This window comes from Eretmochelys imbricata, chromosome 11 (assembly GCF_965152235.1).
Source record: "Eretmochelys imbricata isolate rEreImb1 chromosome 11, rEreImb1.hap1, whole genome shotgun sequence".
NCBI lineage: Eukaryota > Metazoa > Chordata > Testudines > Cheloniidae > Eretmochelys > Eretmochelys imbricata.
This window is the reverse complement of record NC_135582.1, coordinates 19,915,972-19,942,754: the sequence shown is the minus strand read 5'-3', so window position 1 is coordinate 19,942,754 and position 26,783 is coordinate 19,915,972. Positions and strand designations below refer to the sequence as shown.

Below are 26,783 nucleotides of genomic sequence, written 5' to 3'. Positions count from 1 at the left end.
GGCAGAGTCAGTAGGGTGCCATGGAATCGACATACTTTGAAATGATAATATGCTATCACTCCTAGAAGAAGATTGTTTGAAATATGTTGGCTGAAGTGTCACGAGGAAGCACGCACCACCATTGTCCATGCTGTGCTTATTCTGTGGGTAAATAAAGGTCACAATAACAAATGCCTGCGCTCTGTGCATACAAAATACTTGTGTTTTTTAGAGTAACAGCCGTGTTAGTCTGTATTCGCAAAAAGAAAAGGAGTACTTGTGGCACCTTAGAGACTAACCAATTTATTTGAGCATGAGCTTTCGTGAGCTACAGCTCACTTCATCAGATGCATACCGTGGAAACTGCAGCAGACTTTATATATACACAGAGAATATGAAACAATACCTCCTCCCACCCCACTGTCCTGCTGGTAATAGCTTATCTAAAGTAATCTTCAGGTTAGGCCATTTCCAGCATTTCCTGGAAATGGCCTAACCTGAAGATTACTTTAGATAAGCTATTACCAGCAGGACAGTGGGGTGGGAGGAGGTATTGTTTCATATTCTCTGTGTATATATAAAGTCTGCTGCAGTTTCCACGGTATGCATCTGATGAAGTGAGCTGTAGCTCACGAAAGCTCATGCTCAAATAAATTGGTTAGTCTCTAAGGTGCCACAAGTACTCCTTTTCTTTTTGTGTTTTTTAAACATTCATAATTAACAAATGTAAACAAACGTATTTAAACATTTGAAAGCTATTCACGTTTAAATGTCTGCACCTGCAAGACTTGGGCACATGTATGTATACGTGCATATGCAAGAAGCATGGTAGAAGCCTTGCTGAAAACATACCCCTTAGTACCTCAATCTAATGTTTTTCAATGGCTACTCTGTGTATACATACTTCAACCACCTCCAATTTCTTCATGTCTGCTGTCAGCAACACCATTGTCAATATGAGCAACTATTCTAGAAATTCATAAAAGCAACAGTGATTTGCTTTTCACTCTTTGATAGAGCCTTATTTACTCTGTAGTGTCCAAAATTATTTTATTCCAAAAGTGGTGCTGCTATAGAAAATGGTCAGATCCTACGTTTGTCTGTCAACTTGTGCTGTTAATAATAATTTGAATCCATATAGCAACTTTCATCAAAGGATATCAGTGCACTGTACAATCACCATTTAATTAAACCTCCAAGCATCTTGTGAAGAAGGTATTATTAATTATTATACCCATTTTAGAAATGATTAAATTGAAATACAAGGAGGTTAAGTGATTTTCCCAAGATCACAAAGTGTGTCAGTGAACAGAAATGAGAACTGAGGCATCCTGATTCCCAGTTCTCTACTCGAATCATCATATTTCCTGTCTTCCTATAGTATTTGCCTTTACTGTAGTATCTGTGATACAGACCAAGCTATTCCAGTTCTACTCAGGATCCCCATCCCTTCAAAGTCTCTAAAGTGGTCTCATAGTTCTGTCTTGACTGGTGAGGCATAGAGCATTTCTTGCATGGCACGAAGGGCTTTGAACTCCCACTGGGCCAAGTGACAAGTCCTGAGTTCTCATTTCAGTTCTCTGACTCAGTTTGACACTTTGGGAGTTGAGAGCATTCAGCCCCTTATGGGTTGAGTCTGTATCGCCTGAAATGCCTGATTTTTGCTTAATGAAATATAACAGTAGGGTATTCAAATGTGATCAGCATTGGCCTAGCTCTGTTCTCACTGAAGTTCTCACTTACTTGTATGAGAAGTGTGTTAGGCCAATAGTGAACCATTCTGAAAAATCTACCCATGAAGACCAGTGTTTTCTTTGCTGTTAAGAAACAGAGCTGTTAAATTATCTGTGTTACTCAAATAGCATAGGAGTTGAATGTTTTGGTGACTCTCTAAAATGACTGAAGAAAAGGATCATCATTTTACAATTTACATCAAGTATTCAGAGTTCTCTGTGCACAGATTTCAGGCTGAGTTAAGCCCTCAGAATATACATGTTGTCAACTGGAGATACTGAAGTTACACCTCAAAGACCTGGATAACTCCTGACACAGGATATGTCAGGGTGGATATTTAACTACTGTAGTACAGCTGCCCTGGAAGAGGTTTTGCTGGGTCAGTACTGGAAATTTTGATTCACTGGTGCTCTCATGTAATTTGTGTAGCAGTGTGGTCAGAAATGATATTTTATTACAGTGGTTAAAAGTTGGAGGTTTTTTAACCTCTGAGTTTCAACATGCTCATCATTAAAGGTGATGTGCATTGCTTTTTCCTAAAATAATCCTTGTCCCCGTCTGAAAGAAAACCTGATGTCTATTTCTGTTCTTTTTTGCACATAGTTTAAGACCTCATGCATTTGGCAGTTCAAAATGTTATGACTAAGACTTGGTCCAGCTTTTATTCCTTAGAACCCAAAGTACCTTCTCTACCATGGGAATCTTCTTTCATGTCACCACTTGAATGGTTGGCTTAGTGATAGAGCTGAAAACTGAGTCTCTGTTTAATTCGTAGATTGTACTTGGAACATCATTTAATAAGTCTCAGACCCAAACAAGCTACTGCCTACACTTAATATTCCCAACACATTAGCTTGTTAAGCAAACTGTATACACAGCTCAGGAATATAAATCTAGAACATAATTTCCTAAAGCTAAACTCCCTGCTTTTCCTTCACTGAAGTGTATTTAAACTAACAGTATATTTCATCTAGTTTACATAGTGTCTTGGCCAAGAATCACAATGCAGGAGGACTAGCTGGCTCACCAGCCAGGAGGCTACACCGCAATCACACTCCACAGTATTTCCTCTCCGGTGCAGATTTTCCCCAACCTAGAACCAGACATCGTCCTCCTTACTACAGAGTCTCCTCACTCAGATCCTTGTGCTGGTCTTAGTTGTGGGTTGATAATATTCACAGGTGCAAACAAATCTGATCCTGTAATTCTTATTCACATGAGTAGCCCCACTGAGCATGTGGGACAACTTATAGTAGTAAGCACTATGTTTGTTAGTTGCTTTTGCAAGATCAGACCCTCAGTTTGTAAACTCTTCAAGACAAAGACCTGTTATTTTATGTCTGTTAAGCATATATATATATATGAATGTCCAGATGATAATCAATTGTCAATTTAAAATCAAACTCCAGCAGCACATAATGGCCTCCCTTTCACAGCAAGTGGGTAGCATAACTTTTAAAAACAAACAGTCTGTTCAATAAACTGAATTGATGCTGACACTTCTAATGCCCTAAAATTTCTGGTTTAGCATCTTCCAATGGTGAGTCTGTTACACAAGATCCGACAAAGGGGAAACGTTTACAGAGTTGGTCATTTCATGATAGCATGAAGAACATCTATTTCCATTCCTGGAAAGACTCACTGGTGAAGAAAAAGACATTTCCCAAGACAAGCTGCTGCTATCACAGTGGGAGTCTGAAAAACTATCCAAGAAAGAGATATAGGTTTGGAACAAAGTGTTATACTGCATCAAAGCCCTGCTGCACTAGGGGTAAGTACAGGAATGAAAATACAATTTTTATTTGACATGTCCTCATGTGGAAGGAGAGAAGCTTGCCTGACTGTGCAAGGAAACTTTCTGTGCCTGCAATAATGGAAACACATGCCCAATAGCTGTTCACACTTTTGATAATGAACCCTATAATACAGGGACAATGTTTATCTGTCATTTAAGTACAGTGCTCTCATATAGGTAAATTACATAAGACAGGTGTGTTACAAAACCTGTCTTGATTTTTCTAAGTTAAAATAATAAAGTAAAGCTGGGCAATTAGTGTGTGAATCATAACACTGGCGAGTGAGAAACACTCTGCTATGTCATACCCACCAGGACCAGAAATCTGCACAAGATTCAGAGTTTCCCTCCATCCTTCTCTGTCAGGGAGTGTTTGGGGAATAACGTCATGGATGTAGGGACACTTACAAAGAGCACGGGCATTTGGATAAGTGGCCTGTGCCTTTGCACAACTCACAGTCCTCTCCTTTCCTCATGGCACTATAGCTCAATCATGCAACAATGGGATTCTCACTAATTGCTGTCCCAAACACTGCCTCAAGAGTGTTTCAAGGTATGAAGAAGGAAGCAGTGCCAGCTAACAATGCAATTCTGTGCAGGTTTGAGGGGGGGAAAGCAGTCATCGTCTCAGCCCCAACCTTGCTTTGCCCAGAGCCACGTGGCTCTAGTGCTATGGTTGACCTGTAGATAGCTATGAGAGTTGTATAACTCCACTATAAAACAATTACCTGTGCCCGTATAGATGGCCTTTCCTGGGAGTCAGCAGGCGATATGCCATGGAGCTGCTGCTCTCTATCCTCTTTGTACCTGCTTTGGCACCAGTCCAAATGGAGCCCCAATCTGGTCATCTGTCATAAATAATTACTATTTGTTTTTCGAATTAGTTTTTCTAAGGCAAAGTCTTTGGAGAAATAGGTGACATCTAAAATCATCAAGATTTAACCAGTCTGGACATAGAATCCATTGAGCTTGACTTCCCTTGGAAAGTCAGTTATCCTTGGTACTGAAACGTGTACTACAAAAAGGGAGCCTAAAGTGACTCAAGAAGAGGAAATTGAGAAGCAGGCATGAAAACATTCCCCTAAGAGACACTGTAAAATCCATTTACCTGTGGACACTGGCTCCATTGTCCCCAGTCAGACATTACACACTCATTAGGGCAGTAAAGATTACACTTTTGGGTTTCATTAGGGATTTCAGATTGATCACACAGCGTAATGGGCACAGTCTTGCCTTCATCATCCTCAGCAGTATTTACACATCTACAGGGAGAAAATTAATAATCTATTACATCTGGTAGTAACAGCTTAATGTATAGAACAACAGAGGGGCTTATTGACAACAGATCTGTATGTTTCCAAATGAGCCATTATATATACCCCATGGGTCTGCACAATAAAGCTGATCAAACTATTTGTTACAAATAATATTAATTATGAATTTATGCTAACTCAGTGCTGACTTCCTATATGCATTTGTTATTTGTAAATATTCAATAATAATTGAATAATTTTAAACTATGAGATGCAAGCTTTAAATTTTGACTTCTTGCTTTGTGTGGTTACCATGTGAATATGAATAAATAATTGGTCACCTATGTCACATGATATTGTTTCTGCTTCCTGACTGGAAGACAGTGTTTTAAAGAGGAGACTATGAAATAATAAACACAGTTCCAGAACAAATTTTTGGAGGAATAACCACTAGTAATATTCATAAAAAGTTGGAGATAGAGGAATACTTTCCTGAATAATTAGTGGTTGTGTGAATACTTGCAAATAATTAATATTACTCAATAAATCACAGTGAACTGAACGTGGTGGTTTTATTTGAAAAAAATATTAGTGAATCCAAATTCTTTCTTATTGTTGTTTTGTTGTTTAGCCTGCTCTGCTATATAGCTGGAATGTCAAAGGAAGAGTTCCAATTTAGGCATTGTATGACTTCAAAGAAGTCATGATCATACCATTCTATAGGTGCTTGGCTGGCTGGTTCTTGCTCACATGCTCAGGGTCTAGCTAATTACCATATGCGGGGTCAGAAAGGAATGTTCTCCAGAACAGATTGGCAGTGATCTTGGGGAATTTTTGCCTTCCTCTACAGCATGTGGGTTCAGGTCACTTGCCAGGATTATCTGGGTATATTTCACCTAATCATTTCCCAGCCATTCCAAGGGCCTCAGGCACTGGTGAACCTTGGTCCCTCCTATTCTGTCTGTGGCTCATAATAGCCTAGTCTCCTGCAGGTTGTAATACTTTGGTCTCATTTCAGTTGTTGGGTTAGTGTGCAGGTGCTGTGTGGCGTTGGTAACCTACGATGGATGTGCAGGTGGTCATATGAGATGATCTAATAGGCCCTTCTGATCTTTAACTCTAGGACTATGAATAAAACTGCATCTGAGAGTGGTTTTGTCTGTAAACCTTTACATGTCAATGCACACCTTTTTCCACTTCAGAGATGCTGGACATTCACTTTCATAAGCCCAGTTATTTTTTCCTTATGGGAAAAAAAGTTTTAGTTTCTTTATCTTTAAAATAATTATGCCTTTCTTTTCACGCACCTGATTTCTCTAGTTTGTATTCCATCTCCACAGTGGAGGGAATTTTGTTCGCTGTTGATTTTGCATGGAGACCATGGTTCTACTACCCAGGAATACTGATTACACTCAGTGTAACAGGGGACTGCCTCATACACCTGCCAGGGAAAAGAATCAAAATTATTCATTTGAACCACTGAATATCTCCACAGAAATGCCTTAGGAAAACAACAATAAAAAGGACACCACTTGAAAAACACCCTGGCTTACGTTTGTCATGCTAAAAATGGTATAATAGGTTTAAATTCATTGATTCATTATTGACTTGCTGAAGGATGTACAAGTATGTAATGAATTATATGGATGTAGCATCTCTAGAAAAAAGAATAAATAAAAAGCTATTTTCTAAAGCCTGAACAAGAATTCCATTACAATTTCATTTGCTCAGATTCATCACACAACATCTATCAGGTGTCCCTTCTCACAATTATACAGCACATTGTATCCGTAGATGTCCTTTAAGACACTAACTGAAATATAAGAAGCATTTACTTTTTGCATTTAGTGTGTTGTTATAAGTCATTCGCTGTACAGAAATGAAATTTTATGCATTCTGAGCATTTTTTTTAAAAAAAAATTGTAAATAAGTTTTTCCCTAACAGTCACTTAACTTCCATATGTCTCCCAGGCAAACACTATTGTGAATTCATGTGAATTCTGTTTTCCTCATGTAAAGAATACATCTGAAAGCCTGAAAAATGTTTAAAACAGCTATTCAAGCTATTAGTAACACTGTACTGAAACACATTATATAAAAGTGTGTTTTTATGTTTAAATTAATAAATGTATTAACATTGTTTTCAAGGAATACTTTACAGGGCAGCTTCCTGTGCATTTATTTTGGTTGTATTTCACTGAACTTGGCCAATAAATCCAGCTTGCCTGCATAACTGAAGCTGAACTTTTAAGACACAGTGCTCTCCATTGCTCATTATGAAACACAATACACCATGCTGAAAAAAAAAGACTGCATGTAAGATATTGCTCTTCAGCACACCAAAATCTTCTTTGTCTTGCTGCTGGGGAACAGCTCTATGCTGACAATTACAATGACTGTAATTCATACCTTTTCTTACAAAATGAGAAACTTTTACCACACTATTGTAGTTCATAATTTCATTAAAAAATGGCAGATGATGTCCATGCATGTTCTTGCATTAACTATAAGGAAGCCTTATTTGCAATATCTTTTTGAGGTGGGGGAAGGGTTAGAGATAAAGCACTGTATAATGGAAAACAATATTGGTGCAGTGTCTGCATGTTGGTTGCAAATCAAATGAAAAGGAGAATATTTATTTTCTATTCCTAATGTGCTTTTTAACAATGTCAGAAACTGATTTTAACTGTAGGCCTGCCTTCAGCTCTGTGTATACAGAGTTCAGGTTTAGCTGAAAGGGACATGAGATAAACTGAAAAGTGAAAATATGTGAGGACAAAATGAAAGAAGACAGAGGAATGGAAGCGAGGATTGGTGAGAGGAAAGTAAGGCTTTAACTAATAAAAGAATCATATTTCATGCCATGAAAGCTGAAATGGGAAACAGGAGGGTCAGAAGCCAATTGCTGTTAGAACAAGGAGGTGATAACTGCAACAAAGAAGTCAGCTTAGAAGGATGCGATAAGAGGAGAGAGATAAGAAGTGTAGCTTTTTAAAAATAATGGAAATGAATAAAAATGGAAGGAAATGCAACAAATCTCAGATTATTGAGCCTGTGGATCAAGTATGACAAGATATAACAAAGGCCCTACTTCAGGGACAATAAAAGTTTGTTCATGGGTGGGATGTGTTCTTTCTCCATATTTTTAAGCCTGAGTCATATTTTAAGCTCTGTGTGCACATAACAATGGGCCAGGTTCACTCGTGCTAATACACAGGACTGAAAATTACACTTCCATGTAATAACCCTACGTGCCAGTACAGAGCCACCATAAATAAGGGCAAATGGCGTTACACTGGCACCCTTATCTTGGTGTTTCTTGAGATGAAGGAGGATAATTTTATGTTTCCAACTTCATCCCTCACCAGAGGGATGGGGGTCTTGCACAAAGTTCAATATCAGCTCACATTGCACAACAACTAGTGAATCTGAGCTAATCATGTCTTTACACTGAGGCACTGTCATATATAAGGTTCAGAGATACTTACATCTGTGATTAGGGACCTAATATAAATACTAAGATATTCCTTCTTACACATGTAAGGAGTGGTCTGGCAGCAACAATACTGATATATTTTGCTGTACACTAACTCTAATTAATATTAATCTGAGTTACACAAGTGCAATGAAAAGAGAATATAGCCCTTTAATTACCATTTATTGGAGGGACTGCTAGTTTCATTAACACACGGGAACGACAAATGTCTTTGCTGAAAAGTCTAGGGAGGCAGTGTGTTCCAGTGGTTACAGCAGGTGGCTTGGTGCCAAATTCCTTTCCTTCTATTCCTGATTCTGCACTGACTATTTGACCTTGAACTAGTTACTCCACCTTTGTGAATTAGTTTATCCAGCTGTGAAATAGACATATTAATTCTTTTCTGCTAAGTATAGTGATGCCTTTAATCAATATTTGCAAAGCATTAAGCATACAGGAGACTACATGTATAAATGTGAGGAATATTTGTTTTCTTGCTGAGGAAAAATCGACTATTGCCAAGTGAGGTTCTCTATCAAAATGTCCTCTATCATATAAGAGCCATTGAAGATCAACAGTTACATTAAGGTGTTATTTCCCAAGATATGGGCTTGAAATGGGTGCTCTCTGTGTGAACAGAATGATCCTTGTCACAATGGGGAAGCAAATAATATAGACAGAAAAAGCAAAAACAAAACAAGACTTAGCCAGCAACATACCAAATGACCTGCAAACTGGTGCTAAACCTCTGTGGAGCCATTTCATTACAGAATGACAAGTCACAAAATATTAACGGAGTGACACTTCAGAATGGTGGTGTGATGCCTGACTCATCACCTCTTGGTGTTATCAAATGCTGACTGTGAGGACGCATTAATGTCTCTTTAAATCCCTAGAAAGAATGGTGGGTCTAGGAAGATTCTAGAGTCAGAGGGCTCAGTTCTGTTCTGTACCTCCAGATAAAAACAGCCAGGGGTGGGGCCGGTGAGAGGAGGAACCATAAAGTCTTGATGTTACCTTTGTACTGCAGTTCAACCCCTGGTTTATGTTAACAACAATCTCCCCAGGTCAGTATATGGGCAGTGCAGCAGCTCAGAATCCCTGCAGTGCTCTGTGCAATACAAGGGCTTTCGGAGGAAAAGGAACATATGGCCACTTAAGCTGCTTCCGGGAGCTGCTTGAGGTAAGAGCCAACTGGAGCCTACGCCCCTGACCCCCTGACCCAGCCCTAATCCCCCTCCCACCCTCCAAACCCCTCGATCCCAGCCCAAAGCACCCTCCTGCACCCCCAACCCCTCATCCCCAGCCCCACCCCAGAGTTGACACCCCCAGAAAGAGCCCTCACCCCCCGCCACCCACACAAACCAAACCCCTTAGCCCCAGCTCGGTGCCCCCTCCTGCACCTGAATATCTCATCCCTGGCCCCACACCGGAGTCTGTACCCCAACTCCCTGCCCCAGCCCAGAGCCTGCTCCCTCACCCTGAACCTCTAATTTCTGGCCTCACCCAGAACCCATACCCCCAGCCAGAGCCCTCACCCCCTCCTGCATCCCAACCCACTGCCTCAGCCTGGAACCCCCTCCCCCACCCTGACGCCCGCACCCCCAGCCAGAGCCCTCCACCCCTTCCCACACCCCAATCCCCTGAGCCAGCCTGATGAAAATGAGTGAGTGAGTGAGGGTGGGGAGAGTGAGTGACAGAGGGAGGGGGATGGAGTGAGCGGATTGGCGGGGCCTTGGAGGAGGGGCGGGGCAGGGCAAGTGTGTTCAGTTTTGTGTGAGTAGAAAATTGGCAACCCTAGTGAACAAACCAAAACAAGACCCATTCCCCCTGCAGCCCCGAGTTAGCATCCAAACGACGTCCCACAACTCCCTCAAGAACACTTTTTGCTACCACCTAGGGTAATCAACCGTCTTACTATTATCCATGATGGCTTCTTTGTCTAACTGACTGTCCCTCAGATTTAGGATGCAGCTGTGGCCTTGGTTCTCTCTCTGACATTTCTGATTCCAGGTGTTCCTCCACCTGCTGCCCAGCCTCCATCAGTGTGGATAACTCATGTTGGCACACCCAAATCTGCACCTCTGGTGTTCAGGCCGTGGGCTGAAGGCCATGATTTGCCCAGTCCACTAAGCACAAGGCAAAAGTGCACAGCCATATCCGCAGGGGAAAGGGTTCACCGCTAAACTTGCTCCATTTCCCTTGTATCTAGGGTGGAGTTAAAGAGCTGCACCTGTCACAGTGAGTTAGGAGAACCCTCAGTGGATTTATGCAGGCTCCTAGTGTCTGCTAACAGGTGAGGTCAACAGAACAGTCTGTACCCCATTTCAATGCATACTTTATACTCAGTTATATGTTCTAGGGCCTGTTCTACAAACAGATGCAAGATTGACCTCAGTGGGATTCTGCAAGGGTCTGCACTCCGACATTTCTTTACAGGATGGGGGCTACTATTTGTAACTTTGATTCTGGCCTCACAAATGATGAAGTGTAACTTGGTCACAAGCTGTGCTCCTTGTCACAGTGGAACAGGATCATTTCTAATTTCTCTCTCCTTGCTAGCAATGATATATTTTAATCAATGCTGATTTTTCTCTTTGTATCAGCAGGAGGGTCTCCAGGTCATATCTTCTGCTTATAGTTATATTGTTTAAGAAGATCAAGGGAATGAACCTCCTTATTTTGGGTTGCCCAGAGAGTGTGACTCAGCTGTATTACTCTGTATGACTTACTGCCAATTAAACTTCACAGAGTTTAATTGTATGTTCTCTGGTGCACTATAAAGCAGATAATAAAGTCTGCTCTCTGACAACCACCATCCACACTCCCTCTGTGAAGTACAACCAAAACCATTAAAATAGTTTACTTAAATTGTTTTTCTAAATTCCCAGAGTTCGCTGGATTTATGCAATCAAAGCACAGTGATAATATATTCACAAAAACCCACAGGTGTAGAAATATACAACACTGCGCTAGCAACACAACCCACTACTCAAGGAAAGGAACAAAAAAAGATTTGACTGAATAGTTTCATGTCCCCTTTCCCTTAGTGTCCTCTTTAAATATTGGGAGTTAACTGGAGTAGGGTTTGTGATCTCCCTCCCACCTTTTGCCTTCCTCTGTTGGTGGAGAGGAGCTACAAACCAGTGATAGCTGGACTAAAGATTTCCGGGTGGTGTAGAGCTCCCAGAATGGCCCAGTGCTGCTCCTCCTTGCAGAACTTGCTCAACACATTTGCGCTCTTCTAAAAATGAATCCAAACCAAACCTTTTGATGTTTCTAAAATATTTGCTTAAATATTTCCCTCAATTAATTATTTATTATTAATGTGTTTGGGCCAGAAATGCAAAATACCACAAGAAATTCTGTTTTCATGGGGTGAAACCATGTCTCACTGAAATCAATGGGAGTTTTCCCACTGCTTTAAATGGGATCAGGATTTCACTTACGGTCTTCACGTCAGAATTACAAGCAGGAAGCACCATAAATCTTGTGAAAAATCATATACATTTGAGATCCTCATCACATTTTGAAGATTGAAGAGAATAGTACAACTTGATTACAGATAAAGAAGAAGAATATATGATGCTTTTATGATCAAACCTAAACTTTCTGAGGTTCACCTATAACTAAACTAAAGACACTTTTGGGTCTTAACTGTAAAATAGATAATTGGTACCTGAGAGGTCCTCCTTCAGTGAATAAAAGGACATAAAGACAAAAGCTGCCTTGATTTGTACAGAATGAGACTATTATACTAGGGTCTACCTTTGCCTAACAAATGTGAGCCCAACTCCCATGGACCTCAGTTTTTCAAGTCTTAACTATTAAGTATTTTATTAGAATGCACAGAAACATTATTAATCAGTTCGTTTCTTCTTGAATAAATGGTGCCGGAGAAATGTCCTAATACATGAACATCTTGAAAATAATTATGTGATGAGTTGGTAGGATTCTCTTGTTTACTTCCTCAGAAGTTGGTGCAGTGCGGTGTTAACTTACTTATCAGATCACCTATAGAAATGGGTGTGCTTGTACAGGTGATCTGAATGATTAAAAGAAATAATGGCAATACTTGAGAGACAAAGGGCCTCGAGTTGCACGGGCTCAGTACTTCTGGAAATCATAGTGACTTCATATTTCAGTGAACATCAAAATTTATTGTCTGTCAAGGTAAATATCGACTCTGGCTTTGCCTTAGTCAATATTTTAGCTTTCCACTCAGTATATCTTGATGTTTACCTCAACGGAAGTCAATATCTGCTTATTATATTAGAACAACCAAACTGATCTCTGTAGCAGGTGACTGGAACCAGGAGGACATCCTTTTTGCTATTCATTTTTATCAAAATGGAAAAAATTCATCCCTGGTGTAAACTCATTTCATGTCAATGATCTTGCACCAGGGATACACTATACCAAATATGTTTAAATAGCCTGAACCCAAGAAATAAAAATGTATTTTTAAACTATGGAGACCACCAAGAATAAAACTAAAAAGCTGTATGTGCTACATAATCTTGTTCTGTAGGGGATCGAGCTGATTTGCTCTGATTTCCAAAGGCACTTGGTGGCAAGAAGTTTGAACTTAGATATTAAGCACCCCTATTGAGACTTTCCAGCAGGGTTTTCACTCTTTTTTATCCACTTTACTCTCTTTCCCCCAGTGCCCAGAGTTCAAGAGGAGGCAGCTGTTAGACTGAATTGTGTTGTAATTGTCTCTTCTTTTGTTACAGTAAAAGTCCAAGTAGAGCCCAAATGACTTTTTAAAATCTGAACTATGGTCAATGTAGCTTTCACAGACAACTTGACATGATTGAAACTGTAGCAAATTTGGAACTACTGCTGCTGTGATGTTTTGTAACCTCAACAGGAACAGTCTGCCTGTCACAAAAGTGGGGGATTATAAAGTACAATGTGAGCTCAGCCACACAGTGATAACCTGCAGTTCTGATTTAGGTGCTGACCTTGAACAATCCCAGTTCATCCAAATTTCATGAGAATTTCCTTTTTGTTACATGCTGTTTTTACCAGTATGACAAATAATTTTTGTCTCGCTTAGCACATATTTTGTCTTTTGGCTTCATTCAACTTCAGACAAGTTTTTTTTTTTTAAATCAATTTCTTAGGCTTAATTCATTAAGACCACAAATTAGCAAAGCACCCTTAGGTGCTACAGCAATACAAATACATAAATAATATTCAAGTAATTACTGGGCTTAACTGTTTTCCTGAACCGGGATGAATTTAATCACGTGTTTACATGATTATCTGAATTAGGGCCGAACTGGGGTATGCATTTGAAGGGAGAATATACCTTAACAACAAATGTTATATCATGTAATCCTGAATGACATCACTAAAAGTGTCAAACTTAAAATACCGTGTAAGGATAGTTTGCATACTGACCAGGATTTCTGCAAATATATTAGCCATTCATATGTTTTCAAATTGTTTGAACAAATCATTTTTAGGCTATGGGTATTTGCAAGCTACTAGTTTCAACCATTTGCTGTTTGTTATTCAGTATCTGGGTTGTATATGATTTGCCTCAATCATACGGTATTGTTTCTGCTCCCTGATTGGAGTCAGGATAAGAACGAACTAAAAGTAATGAATAATTCATGATATAGGATTTTGGAGAAATAATTGTGTTAAAATTTGTGAAACTATTGAGATTCATGAACTTTTTCATATAAATGCTGGTGATTTGTCCCAATAATCCTACATAGCAAGTAATATGATCGCACGTATCAAAGCAAAACAAATAAAGCACATTCATTCATTAATATATACCTGCAGTAGGACCTGACTAGCCCTTATGGTAAGGATCAAAGAGGATCACTCATAAGCTTAATAAAGTTTACTAGAACCTCAGCTGCTGCCCAACTAAGTTTAGAGAAAACCCACAAAACCACTGTAGTGATCCTAAAGGTGTCCAAAACATTATGGTGGATGAAAAGGAAATCAATGTTACCCTAACATCTGTGTGCCATAATACAAACAACCAAGATCAAAGGCCAGTCTGATGTTTTCTTAGTATATATAACTACAGCGTGAGGGACCAGGTTAATTCCCAGTTCATTTCTCTAGTTCCCCTTGCTGTCTGGGAGCTTAGCAGTACGTTGCTCAGCCCTCCCAAAGGAGGGACATTTCAGGTTGGCCTGAAGCAACCTTTGTTGTCAAGTGGGTAGTACTGCTGATAGGTTTCAAAGAGATTCCTAGAGCAAGGAAGATTTTTGTGATGTCAGGGGGGAGAAACATTTATGAATCCACTCAGAATTCCCTCCATGCCAGACTATCTAATTATAATTCTCAAAGCTGCCTGGTTTGATTCCCAGTTTCCAGATGAAGAAACTGAGGCTGGGAGGTTAAGTGATTTACCCAAGCTACAGAGAGTGCCAGTATGAGAACTGGCATTCGAATGCTGGACCGCCATATTCCCTGGCTCATGCTCTAACCACCGGCTCACCCTCATTTTACAAGCAAACCAATGGCAAGTCTGAGAAGCCATCAACAAAGGAAGTCCTGGTAATGCTACAATACAAAACTGTGGCTTTAAAGTGAGGGATTAGACGTAAGGAGTAGAAATGAAGAAAGAGACAGTAGAATACTGTTAAAAAGACAACTGAACTCCCAGTACTCCCTCAGCATATTCTTTAGGTGTTTTTCCCCCCTCATTCAGTCTTCTTTCCTAACTTTAAAAGCCCTGGTCTGTTAGTAAGTCTCTCATTTTCTTCTAATAGATCATTAAATATGCAAAGACAGGTACCTCCGTAATTCAAATCGATAAGTGCAATGAATGGAAAATGTCTTGTTTAAAGAGTTAATTGAAGTGAGATCTACTAAACCACAGTTATTATGGTTGGTACTTACGGAAGTAACATCTCACTGACCAAGGTTTATTCATTCATATTTAGCAGTGCTAAATGTTTTTATTTTCTGTAAAGCTGGTACACACACTAAAAATGTCAAGCTGTATTATGCTAATGTGTAAGCATTCTTTACTGGAAATTAAAATAAGAAATTGGTGTAATTAAACGTGAAAATATGGGACAAAATATTCTCTAAGTGATTGTTCATTTCAATAAATTCCATCTCTCTAATTAGCAGCAGCAGGAGTTCTGAGACCCTACAGCTCTGTCAGCACTTGTATGAACAGGCTCCCAGCCAGTAATCCCCACTGCCTCCCCCAGTAGATGTAACTAGAATTATAGCAGCTGGCACCTTTCCTGCAGTGCTGGAACCAGAGTGCACGACCTTCTCAACACACTCACTCTTTGCCTTCCAATGATCTGATATGTTAAAAAGTAGAACTCCCTCAGGGCAGTGCAAAACACTTTAACTGCACTTATTGGCTGACCCCAAAGGCCTAATATGAATTGCTTATTCTAGAGTATCGATAGGTCTGAAAACACTAACGATTTTTGTATTTATTATATGACCAATAATACTTCAAACAAGAAGACAGACAGACAGGAATAGCATTAGTGATTTACTGTAATTATGAGCCTTATCATACAAGATGCTGAGCACAGATTGGAGTGCTCAGCACCTGGTAGGATCTGCGCCTAGATTTCTGAAAGTTGGTTAAACTACTGCTGGTTGCAATCCCAATGTAGTGCAATTTAATCTTATATTATTCTGAAGAAATTGAGATGGCAACATGTTACACACACACACACACACACACAGACTTAATTCACGATCAGAAAACTATTTAATCAGAAATGGTGGTTCTGGACCTCAGAAATGCATTATGCAATGGGGTACCCAATTCTCACCAGCATGTTCAGTGTGCAAATAAAATTTTACTGTGCTACCATCTATGAGGGCCAGAACTAAGGTGCAGACTCATTAGTGAGAATCTGTTGAATGTTTGAACATCTTCTGCTGATTCTAGAGTCTCTAGATAAGGTAGCTTTTGCTTTTCCCCTGTCATAAAGCAAGGCAAGCATAGCAAATTTACGTAGATATGAATAAATTAACACTGTGGGTTTTGAAACAACAAATTTTGCTGAAGCAGAGGAATACGTTCAGCAATAACAAATGAATGTGGTGCTTTTCTGGATCATTCTTAGTTATGCAATAATAATGTTTGATTCGGCCTTAAAGAGAGGAGGTGGAAAAGCTGACTGATGGAGAACAAAGTCCCTTCTTTACTAAATGAGAACAATAAAGATCAAGACAGATTGCAACACCAACCTGAGCCTTTGTAGATGTCCGTGTTAGCAGGGCATGACAAGCAGAAAGGAGAGAAAATTGTATATTAATTAGTTCAGCTACTGTATTGAAATAAAGCAGAAATCCTGCTTATAAATAAAATTGCTGTAACGTAAGGTTGTATCAAATTCCTGGATTTCCCCGTCTTCTGGGGGAAAAAACCCTCCAAGTAGAAATCAAACGTATATTTGTGGGTGAATGAAAAGCATAACTGTGCTGAAGAATGAAACAGATTTCATTCAAGTATCTTCAGGGTAGCATGATGGACTCTCAAGATTAAGGTTTTGGAGGTCAAAAACCCTATGAAATTTAACTGGAAATGTGATAAGAAACCCCCCAATTGCAGAATACCAATCACAATAGAAATTAAAGACTTGTAGACATGTAAATCTTAATTAGGTGATGCTGTGTTTTTTGAAGTAAATAGATTAAGATAGAATATATATCAGGCAGAACACAGCCAGCTGTGCTTTATCAGATGGAGCTGGATCTCTATGAATACTAATCAATGACTACAAAATGGATGCCATTATGGAAAAATAACTGAACAATAAAAATTCAGCCATGGATATAGTGTACACCAACACTCAAAAGGAATGCAATTGTGTGGGGAGAGTTTACACCTACACTTGCAAGGAACACATTGGCAGTGCAGTTACAGAATTACTTAAGTGTCCATGAAAGTTGTTCTATAGCCTGGAGGAAATCTCACTGTAACAGTATGCCAAAGTGAACAGCGCATAATCAACTCCTGTTAATACAATCTGGACAGCACAAAGTCCCCACTGCAATTATTGTAATGAACCTTCAAGAGGAATGCACATGTCGAAGTGTCCCAGAAGCCCAAAGCTGGTGCAGCTCCTTGGAAATCTCTTAACAACGCTGCAGCAGCCCTGAAAGCCCCATGCGAGCACAGTGTTGCTCCACATAGCAAATTCACTCCTTTAAATAAAAAAAAGTGCCTTTTCTGTAGGTGAAAAACCTGCCCCTGCTGGGATATGAGCCAGAGAGCTTTGGATCAAACAGCCAAGTCCTCTGTCCCATGAAATAAAATAAAAACAGTGAGCAGCAATAGCACCAGAGGAGCATCTTCTTTGTGCATCTCTACACACTAGGAAATAAATGTACCACTGGACAGAAATTTATATCCCAGGAGCACACTTTCAGCTACTCTTCTTTTTTAGAAATATTTTGAATTAAGTTTCCACAGCAATCTAGAAGTCTTGGTACTAGGGGATGCAGTACTTGGCTGTGATATATTATTCCCAACATAATCGCAGCAGAACTAAGGAAAACTGACAACTGCGTTTACAGCATTAACAAAGTCTTGGTTTTAGGATGCTCTTGCAGTCTATTTATAGCATAGTAATTCACTTCATTTTGACTCCCCCATTTGGCTGAGGTCAGAATTTCACCTTCCTCATTCTGTTCAGTGGAGAGCATTAAATGGTTTAGAAATTTAGGTTTTCTGTCTCCATCTCTGATTTAGTAAAGACACAACATGATCACATAAATAACATTCTAGGATATGGAACACAATCATATAAAACTTCTCCTAAAGAAGTCTACAAACTCATCATAAGTAGTTTATCAGCATTTTCTCTTCATGTCTTAAACCAGCTAAGGTATATGCTTGCTTCTTTCCTATCCTGATTTTAGTCTTGGACACAAGAGAGGCAAAGCTGGGGTTAGTTGGACTGATAACATTCCAGCCAAGAAGCACGAGAGACTGGTTAGTCATAGGATTGTTTTGTTTCTCAAATACATACTCAGGGGACTGTCAGAGAGGATACCTGACTGGCTATAAGCAGAAGCTGCACAAATGACTGATAGGGCTTCAGGTACCCTCAGCAACAAAAAGTCTGATTCCTTCTCTCCAGTAGCAGGAGCAGAAATGGGACCCAGCTCACAGTGTTATTCCCTCTTCCGTCAGAGGGCAGGAAGGGGTGGCTCACAGGGGCGCATTCTCTCCCGTTACCCTTGTCAGTGGGTACAGAGAAGGGAGGCAATATACTGTCTGATCCCTGCTCACTGGCAGTGAGATGTAAATGGCAGACAACTTGCAACAACATCATTAGCACTGGCATTAAAGCGAGTGCCATACAGGGCCGGATATCCCGTGTCCCGTCTGGCCTTAAAGTCTATGAGTCTAATCCATCCCCTCTAGCCACAGGGCTAAAAAGGGGATGCAGCTCACAGTCTTAGTCTTGCTTGGAATCAGGAAATCTGTCTGAGAAGAACAGGTGTCTCCAGACACCAGGGTATTTGATAGCCTGTAGGGTAGTGTAGCAAAGGTACCTGAATTACTTCCAAAGCTGGCAGATGTTAGCACTGCCTCTAGAGATGCTATTAACATAAGTAATTTCTTCTGTGTAATTATAGGTAATACGGACCTCTTTGTGTTATTGGGGTGAGATCACATTCATGATAAACTAACTGAATGAAGGTTTTTTCATAGATTTGGAAGTATTTTTACAATCTGACAAATAATGGGGCTTCTTGGATAGTTCTGTTATCATATAAGTGGCTGCACCAGAGTAGGAGTTAAGCATGAAAGAGCCTAATTTTATTCACCAAATTATGTGCTATATGAGGCTGATGTGCTGCAGAGAAAAACGCTGTTTCTATTTGAACCTGCTCCCCAGAAAATAAATGCAATTAGTAAAATGAAGGCTCCCTGGAGCCAAAAAATAAATCTTGGCATCTGACAGGGAATACATGGCATACATGCCAAAGCACATGTATATTGTCTCCTGAGACACTGGGTAATGGTAAACTGTCTCCCTTATCCAACACCCTGCAGCGGGAAACCTAGACTTTCCAAAACAGTTTGGATCTTTGCTCAGAACTTCCTACTCTTTCTGTTGGGAGCATTTTCCCATGGAGCATTTTTTTTTACATGGGTTGAGGTGGAGTAGGTCAAAATCTGATCCATAAGCACCCTAACTCTGCTCTGTACCTTAAGGCAGGTAGACATCTTCTTGGATTTCCTTCTTTATATCCAAATTCACTGGAGTCAATGGAAAGACTCCCACTGACTTCAACAGGCTCTGGGACTGAGTCCAAGGAGGCGATGCAGTGAAACTGTACCTCTCTTTGCCCAAGAGAACCACTTCCATGTTCAAGACATTTAGCTGAGGAAGACCGAAACAAAGCCAAAAATTTATTTAATCAGGACAGGTAGAGAGGTGATTAGCAGGGAGTCATTACAGCCTTAACAGATATGGGCAGCTGAGGCTCATCGGCTTAAAAGTGATAGTTAAAGTTAAAAGGCAGAGCTAAAAGGACTGAGAGAAAGGAGATTAAAGAGACTTGAGGATCAGAAACTGTTGGTTCAGTCACTCTCCCATACGGAAAGATAGCTGTAATTTTATTGCTGTCCCAGACAAAATCATGGAAAGGCTGCTATGTATGCAACCAGTGAAGAATTAAAGGACAGTGGCATAATTAAGGCCAATCAACATTGTTTTATGAGAAACTGATCTTGTCAAAAAAGCTTGAACAACCTATATTTTTATATAGACAAATGCTAGGTCATACATCCAAGAACAGAGATGGGGACTTTATTTTGGAAACCAGTGATCGTGAGAGGGGCTTCAGGGTCATGATGCATAACCACCTGAAAAAGAGCGCAATGTGCAATGTGGTGGCTAACAGCGAACACAATCCTTGGATTTATAAGCAGGGGAATATTAACTAGAAGTAGGGAAGCATAATTACCACCATATACGGCACGCATGACACCATTACTAGAATACCGTGCACAGCTCAGGTGCTTCAGGTTATTTAAAAAATAACGTTCATTGTTTTAAACTGTTCAGGAAGGACAGGCAGGGCAGAAAAGGTGGGGGAGTTGCATTTTATGTAAGGGAGCAGTATGACTGCTCAGAGCTCCGGTATGAAACTGCAGAAAAACCTGAGTGTCTCTGGATTAAGTTTAGAAGCGTGAGCAACAAGGGTGATGTCATGGTGGGAGTCTGCTTTCGACCACCGGATCAGGGGGATGAGGTGGACGAGGCTATCTTCCGGCAAGTAACGGAAGTTACTAGATCGCAGGCTCTGGTTCTCATGGGAGACTTCAATCACCCTGATATCTGTTGGGAGAGCAATACAGCAGTGCACAGACAATCCAGGAAGTTTTTGGAAAGTGTAGGGGACAATTTCCTGGTGCAAGTGCTGGAGGAACCAACTAGGGGCGGAGCTCTTCTTGACCTGCTGCTCACAAACCAGGAAGAATTAGTAGGGGAAGCAAAAGTGGATGGGAACCTGGGAGGCAGTGACCATGAGAAGGTCGACTTCAGGATTCTGACACAAGGAAGAAAGGGGAGCAGCAGAATACGGACCCTGGACTTCAGAAAAGCAGACTTTGACAACCTCAGGGAACTGATGGGCAGGATCCCCTGGGAGAATAATATGAGGGGGAAAGGAGTCCAGGAGAGCTGGCTGTATTTTAAAGAATCCTTATTGAGGTTACAAGGGACAAACCATCCCAATGTGTAGAAAGAATAGTAAATATGGCAGGCGACCAGCTTGGCTTAACGGTGAAATCCTTGCTGATCTTAAACACAAAAAAGAAGCTTACAAGAAGTGGAATATTGGACAAATGACCAGGGAAGAGTATAAAAATATTGCTCGGGCATACAGGAGTGTAATCAGGAAGGCCAAATCACACCTGGAGGTGCAGCTAGCAAGAGATGTTAAGAGTAACAAGAAGGGTTTCTTCAGGTATGTTAGCAACAAGAAGAAAGTCAAGGAAAGTGTGGGCCCTTTACTGAATGAGGGAGGCAACCTAGTGACAGAGGATGTGGAAAAAGCTAATGTACTCAATGCTTTTTTTGCCTCTGTCTTCACGAACAAGGTCAGCTCCCAGACTGCTGCACTGGGCAGCACAGCATGGGGAGGAGGTGACTAGCTCTCTGTGAAGAAAGAAGTGGTTTGGGACTATTTAGAAAAGCTGGATGAGCACAAGTCCATGTGGCTGGATGTGCTGCATCCGAAAGTGCTAAAGGAGTTGGCGGATGTGATTGCAGAGCCATTGGCCATTATCTTTGAAAACTCATGGTGACCGGGGGAGGTCCTGGACAACTGGAAAAAGGCTAATGTAGTGCCCATCTTTAAAAAAGGGAAGAAGGACGATCTGGGGAACTACACTCCAGTCAGCCTCACCTCAGTCCCTGGAAAAATCATGGAGCAGGTCCTCAAGGAATCAATTTTGAAGCACTTAGAGGAGAGGAAAGTGATCAGAAACAGTCAGCATGGATTCACCAAGGGCAAGTCATGCCTGACTAATCTAATTAGCTTCTATGACGAGATAACTGGCTCTGTGGATAAGGGGAAAGCAGTGGATGTGTTGTTCCTTGACTTTAGCAAAGCTTTTGACACGGTCTCCCACAGTATTCTTGCCAGTAAGTTAAAGAAGTATGGGCTGGATGAATGGACGACAAGGTGGATAGAAAGCTGGATGGATTGTCGGGCTCAATGGGTAGTGATCGATGGCTCCATGTCTAGTTGGCAGCCAGTATCAAGTGCAGTGCTCCGAGAGTCGGTCCTCGGGCCGGTTTTGCTCAATATCTTCATTAATGATCTGGAGGATGGTGTGGATTGCACCCTCAGCTAGTTTGCAGATGACACTAAACTGGGAGGAGAGGTAGATACACTGGACAGTAGGGATAGGATACAGAGGGCCCTAGACAAATTAGAGGATTGGGCCAAAAGAAATCTGATGAGGTTCAACAAGGACAAGTGCAGTGTCCTGCACTTAGGACGGAAGACTCCCATGCAGCGCTACAGACTAGGGACCGAATGGCTAAGTAGCAGTTCTGCAGAAAAGGACCTAGGGGTTACAGTGGACGAGAAGCTGGATATGAGTCAACGGTGTGCCCTTGTTGCCAGGAAGGCCAATGGCATTTTGGGATGTATAAGTAGGGGCATTGCCAGCAGATCAAGGGACGTGATCGTTCCCCTCTATTTGACATTGGTGAGGCCTCATCTGGAGTACTGTGACCAGTTTTGGGCCCCACACTACAAGAAGGATGTGGAAAAATTGGAAAACGTCCAGCAGAGGGCAACAAAAATGATTAGGGGACTGGAACACATGATTTATGAGGAGAGGCTGAGGGAACTGGGATTGTTTAGTCTGCAGAAGAGAAGAATGAGGGGTGATTTGATAGCTGCTTTCAATTACCTGAAAGGAGGTTCCAAAGAGGATGGATCTAGACTGTTCTCAGTGGTACCAGATGACAGAACGAGGAGTAATGGTCTCAAGTTGCAGTGGGGGAGGTTTAGGTTGGATATTAGGAAAAACTTTTTCACTTCGAGGGTGGTGAAACACTGGAATGCGTTTCCAAGGGAGGTGGTGGAATCTCCTTCCTTAGAAGTTTTTAAGGTCAGGCTTGACAAAGCCCTGGCTGGGATGATTTAGTTGGGGATTGGTCCTGCTTTGAGCAGCAGTTGGACTAGGTGACCTTCTGAGGTCCCTTCCAGCCCTGATATTCTATGATTCTATGATTCCAGAAAAGGACAACAAAAGTGATTCAAGGTCTAGAAAACATTCCTCACAGTGAGACACTAAAGACGCTTAACCTTTCTAGTTTCTAGTCCAAGAGAAGGTTAACAGATGACTTGATGATGATCTGTACATACCTACATGGGGAGAAGATGTCTGACAGTAGAGGGGAGGGCTCTTTAATCTAGCAGAGAAAGACATGAGATCCTAGGACTGGAAGCTGAAGCTAGACAAATTCAGTTTAAAAATAAGGGAAACATTTTTAACAGAGAGAGCAAGTAACCAGTGGCAGAAGTTCCTATGGATTCTCCATCACCTGAAGTATTTAAATCAAGATGGGGTGTCTTACTAAAAGATATGCTGTACCTGAGCCAAAAGTTATGGGCTTGATGCAGGGATTATGGAGTAAAATTTTATGGCCAGTGCTAACCAGGAGGTAAAAAGAGATGATTATAATGATCCGTTCTGGCCTTAGAGGGCTAAATACCACAGAGGGAGAAGAATTATTTAACTCAGTACCAATGTGGACACAAGAACAAATGGATATAAACTGGCCATCAGGAAGTTGAGACTTGAAATTAGATGAAGGTTTCTAACCATCAGAGCAGTGAAGTTCTGGAACAGCCTTCCAAGTGAAGCAGTGGGGGCAAAAGACATATCTGGCTTCAAGACTAAGCTTGATAAGTTTATGGAAGGGATGATATGATGGGATAGCCTAATTTTGGCAATTAATTGATCTTCAACTATTAGTAGTAGATACACCCAATGGCCTGTGATGGGATGTTAGATGGGGTGGGATCTGAATTACTACAGAGAATTCTTTCCTGGGTGTCTGGCTGGTGAGTCTTGCCCACATGCTCAGGGTTTAGATGATTGCCATATTTGGGGTCGGGAAGGAATTTTCCCCCAGGGCAGATTGGCAGAGGCCCTGGGGGTTTTTCACCTTCCTCTGCAGCATGGGGCATGGGTCACTCGTTGGAGGATTCTCTGCACCTTGAAGTCTTTAAACCACGATTTGAGGACTTCAATAGCGCAGACATAAGTTAGAGGTTTGTTACAGGAGTGGGTGGGTGAGATTCTGTGGCCTGCGTTGTGCAGGAGGTCAGACTAGACAATCATAATGGTCCCTTCTGACCTTAAAGTCTATGATTCTATTATTAGAATTTTTGAATCCATGAATCAATGTTTCTAATGCAGAATTATAAAATTATCTACTGAACATTATTATTGAAAATGCAAATGTCTTGACAGGCAGTGCAATTGAGGGGGTTAATTTACATACATGAATTGTATGGGGTCATCAATTAAGTATCTGGGCAACCTATACATGTGGATTAGAAACACATCAGGGTTCCACAAAAAAGACAATATTCTCTTCTACTACGTTATCTGAAAAGGTACTAAATTAACTACAGCCACTAAGCGATGACTGAGAAAGGATTTGGAACTGAGCAGTGATAACCATACCTTATAGATTCTCCATGCTGTTATTTAGCCTGCCTATGCAGAATTGAAGAGGGCAGCAGAAAAAAAATCATTAAAAAATGAACAAACCCTCTCTTTGCTGCAGCTCCCTTCCACTGGGTGGGGACTGCATCTTCTCTCTGCCTCTTCCTGACAATCTCTGCCCATTGCAGGGGGTGGATATAATGGACAGCGTAATCAGCAAATGCCATTTGGGCTCCCCTGCCCTTGGGTAAATAATGGACTGTAGTGCTTTAATCTGCTTCACATCTGTCAGCACCAGCAACTCCTGCTTCTCTTCCCTTCTGTGGGTATTAACTCCACCCCCTGGATCAAGAACATGCCCCCTTCCATTCTGCCTCTCTCCTCAACGTGCCTCTGATATGTCTACACTGCAAATAAAAGCCTGCACCTGGCTTGAACCAGCTGACTTTGGTCCCAGGGGCTCGAGCTGAGGGGCTGTTTCATTGCAGTGTAAACTTCCAGGCTAGGGAAGCAGTCTGAAATCTGGGACCCTCCCACCTCATAGGGTCCTAGAAACTGGGCTCCAGCCCAAGCGTGAAAGTCTACACTGCAATGAAACAGCCCCTGAGTCAAAGCCTTATGAGCCTGAGTCAGGTGGCAAGGGCCAGCCAATTGCAGTATAGATATATCCTGAGCTACAAAACGGCTTCCACCTGGCCCTGCTTCTGCACATGTGCAAAGAAAAAGAAAAGAGGCATTGTTACTACCACTGTAAGCGCGTAAGTCTGTGTGTGTGTGTCCACAGGGAGGAAGGACACCGTGGGAGAGAATAGGAGAGATGAGAGAGCACAGGAGAGATGAGGTCCCACAGGTCCCGGTTAGGGAAAATGAATGCATCCCCAAAGATGGGGAGAAGCTGAGAGAATGGATATGCATAGGGGCAATGACAAAGTTTTGAGGGTGTCTGGAGTGGCAAAAAAAGAGAGGGATAGATGGGGAAGAGAAGAGGAGAAAAACTAAAAACAATGGGAAGGAGAATGAGTGTGATTGAGTGAGAGAAAAGATGGAAAAAGATTCACTATACTGAAATCAGCTTGAAGGAAAAACAGAACAAGAGTGAGAAAAAGTTAAACCAAAAAATACCATCAGTGGCAAAGAAAAGGAAAACGATAAGAGAAGCAAAAACATTCACAAAGAAGACACGGTGAGCTGTAAAACAACAATTCAATAGAAAGTGTAATGCCTAAATGTTAAACAAATGCAAAGCAAAACATGGGCTAGGACTGGATAGGTTCCTAGGGCACCAATACTGAAGTTAGCCTAGAGCAGCAAAATGCCCGGGGCTGGATCTGGCACCAGCCACTGCTCAGTTCTAATCCCAGCTCTATCAGTGACTCTCTGTGGCTCTGGGTAAATCATATAACATCTCTACCTCCTCCTTTCCTTGACTGTAAAATAGGGATAACAATTATCTACCTCGTCTGGGTGTGGGGAAGATTAATTCTATTTTTAGAGAACAATGAAAACGTCTGAGTAATTATTATTATTTTCATATTCATCACCAGTCAGATGGCTATTCAGATTATGCTTTCTTTTGCTCTTTTAAATTGTTAAGACAGCTAAAAAATTCCTAATTACACTACACCTGTTTCACAAAGTTATTTTTGGACATTCAGGCTTTGATAAACTGTGCAGGAGTTGGAGTCAAGCTTCATCAGCTTTACCTCAAAGCATCTTATCCTGCAGCTGAACAGCACTGTGCTAATTCCAGAAGCATACACATTTCTACAGTCACTTTTAGACCGACAAAGTGTAATTCACCACAAATACACCTTCTGTTTCAATATACACTGACCTAGGAAATGATCCACTGTGTTTCATTTTCCTTTCATTTAGACTTGATAAGTAACCAAACACTAAACATTGGCAAGAAATGTAACTGGTCACTTCATTCTTTAAAAAAAATGTTATTTAAATGGTGGCAGGGAATTCTTTCCAATATTTTCATACATGCATCAGACACATTTTGTAAATATCATTTTTCTAATGGTACACAGTTGATGTGGAGAGGATGTAGATGGGGCAGGTTTACACAACAAAATGTAAACTGCATATGGAGAAATATCCCTGTTAGATCACAGACAGATTGATCACATTTAGTAACAGCTATCGTAGATTTTTTTTACTCATTTTCAGTTAGGGTAATAGAATAATCAGGCTGTTGCCTTCCATTATACCCATAAACATTGTCAGAGAGGAAAAATGCCAAAGGGCTGCTCTCCTGCATAAACTGGAGAAGAAGAAAAAACAACCAACCAACAACCACCACAGGAGAAAAATTGATATTTGTAGTTGTTTATGTTCAAATATGGAAGTATTATTCCTAATACA

The 26,783-nt window shown here is 40.9% G+C and overlaps 1 protein-coding gene across 1 annotated transcript in view; it reads right to left on the bottom strand.

Annotated features, from left to right (window-relative positions):
* The window catches only part of THSD7B (thrombospondin type 1 domain containing 7B), a 408,861-nt gene that overhangs the window by 55,181 nt on the left and 326,897 nt on the right, over positions 1-26,783 (bottom strand). The window contains exons 15-16 of the mRNA XM_077830083.1: positions 6,069-6,202; positions 4,617-4,770 (exon numbers count right to left, since the gene is read on the bottom strand). Coding sequence (XP_077686209.1) covers positions 4,617-4,770; positions 6,069-6,202 — 288 coding nt within the window. The remainder of the gene's footprint in view (positions 1-4,616; positions 4,771-6,068; positions 6,203-26,783) is intronic.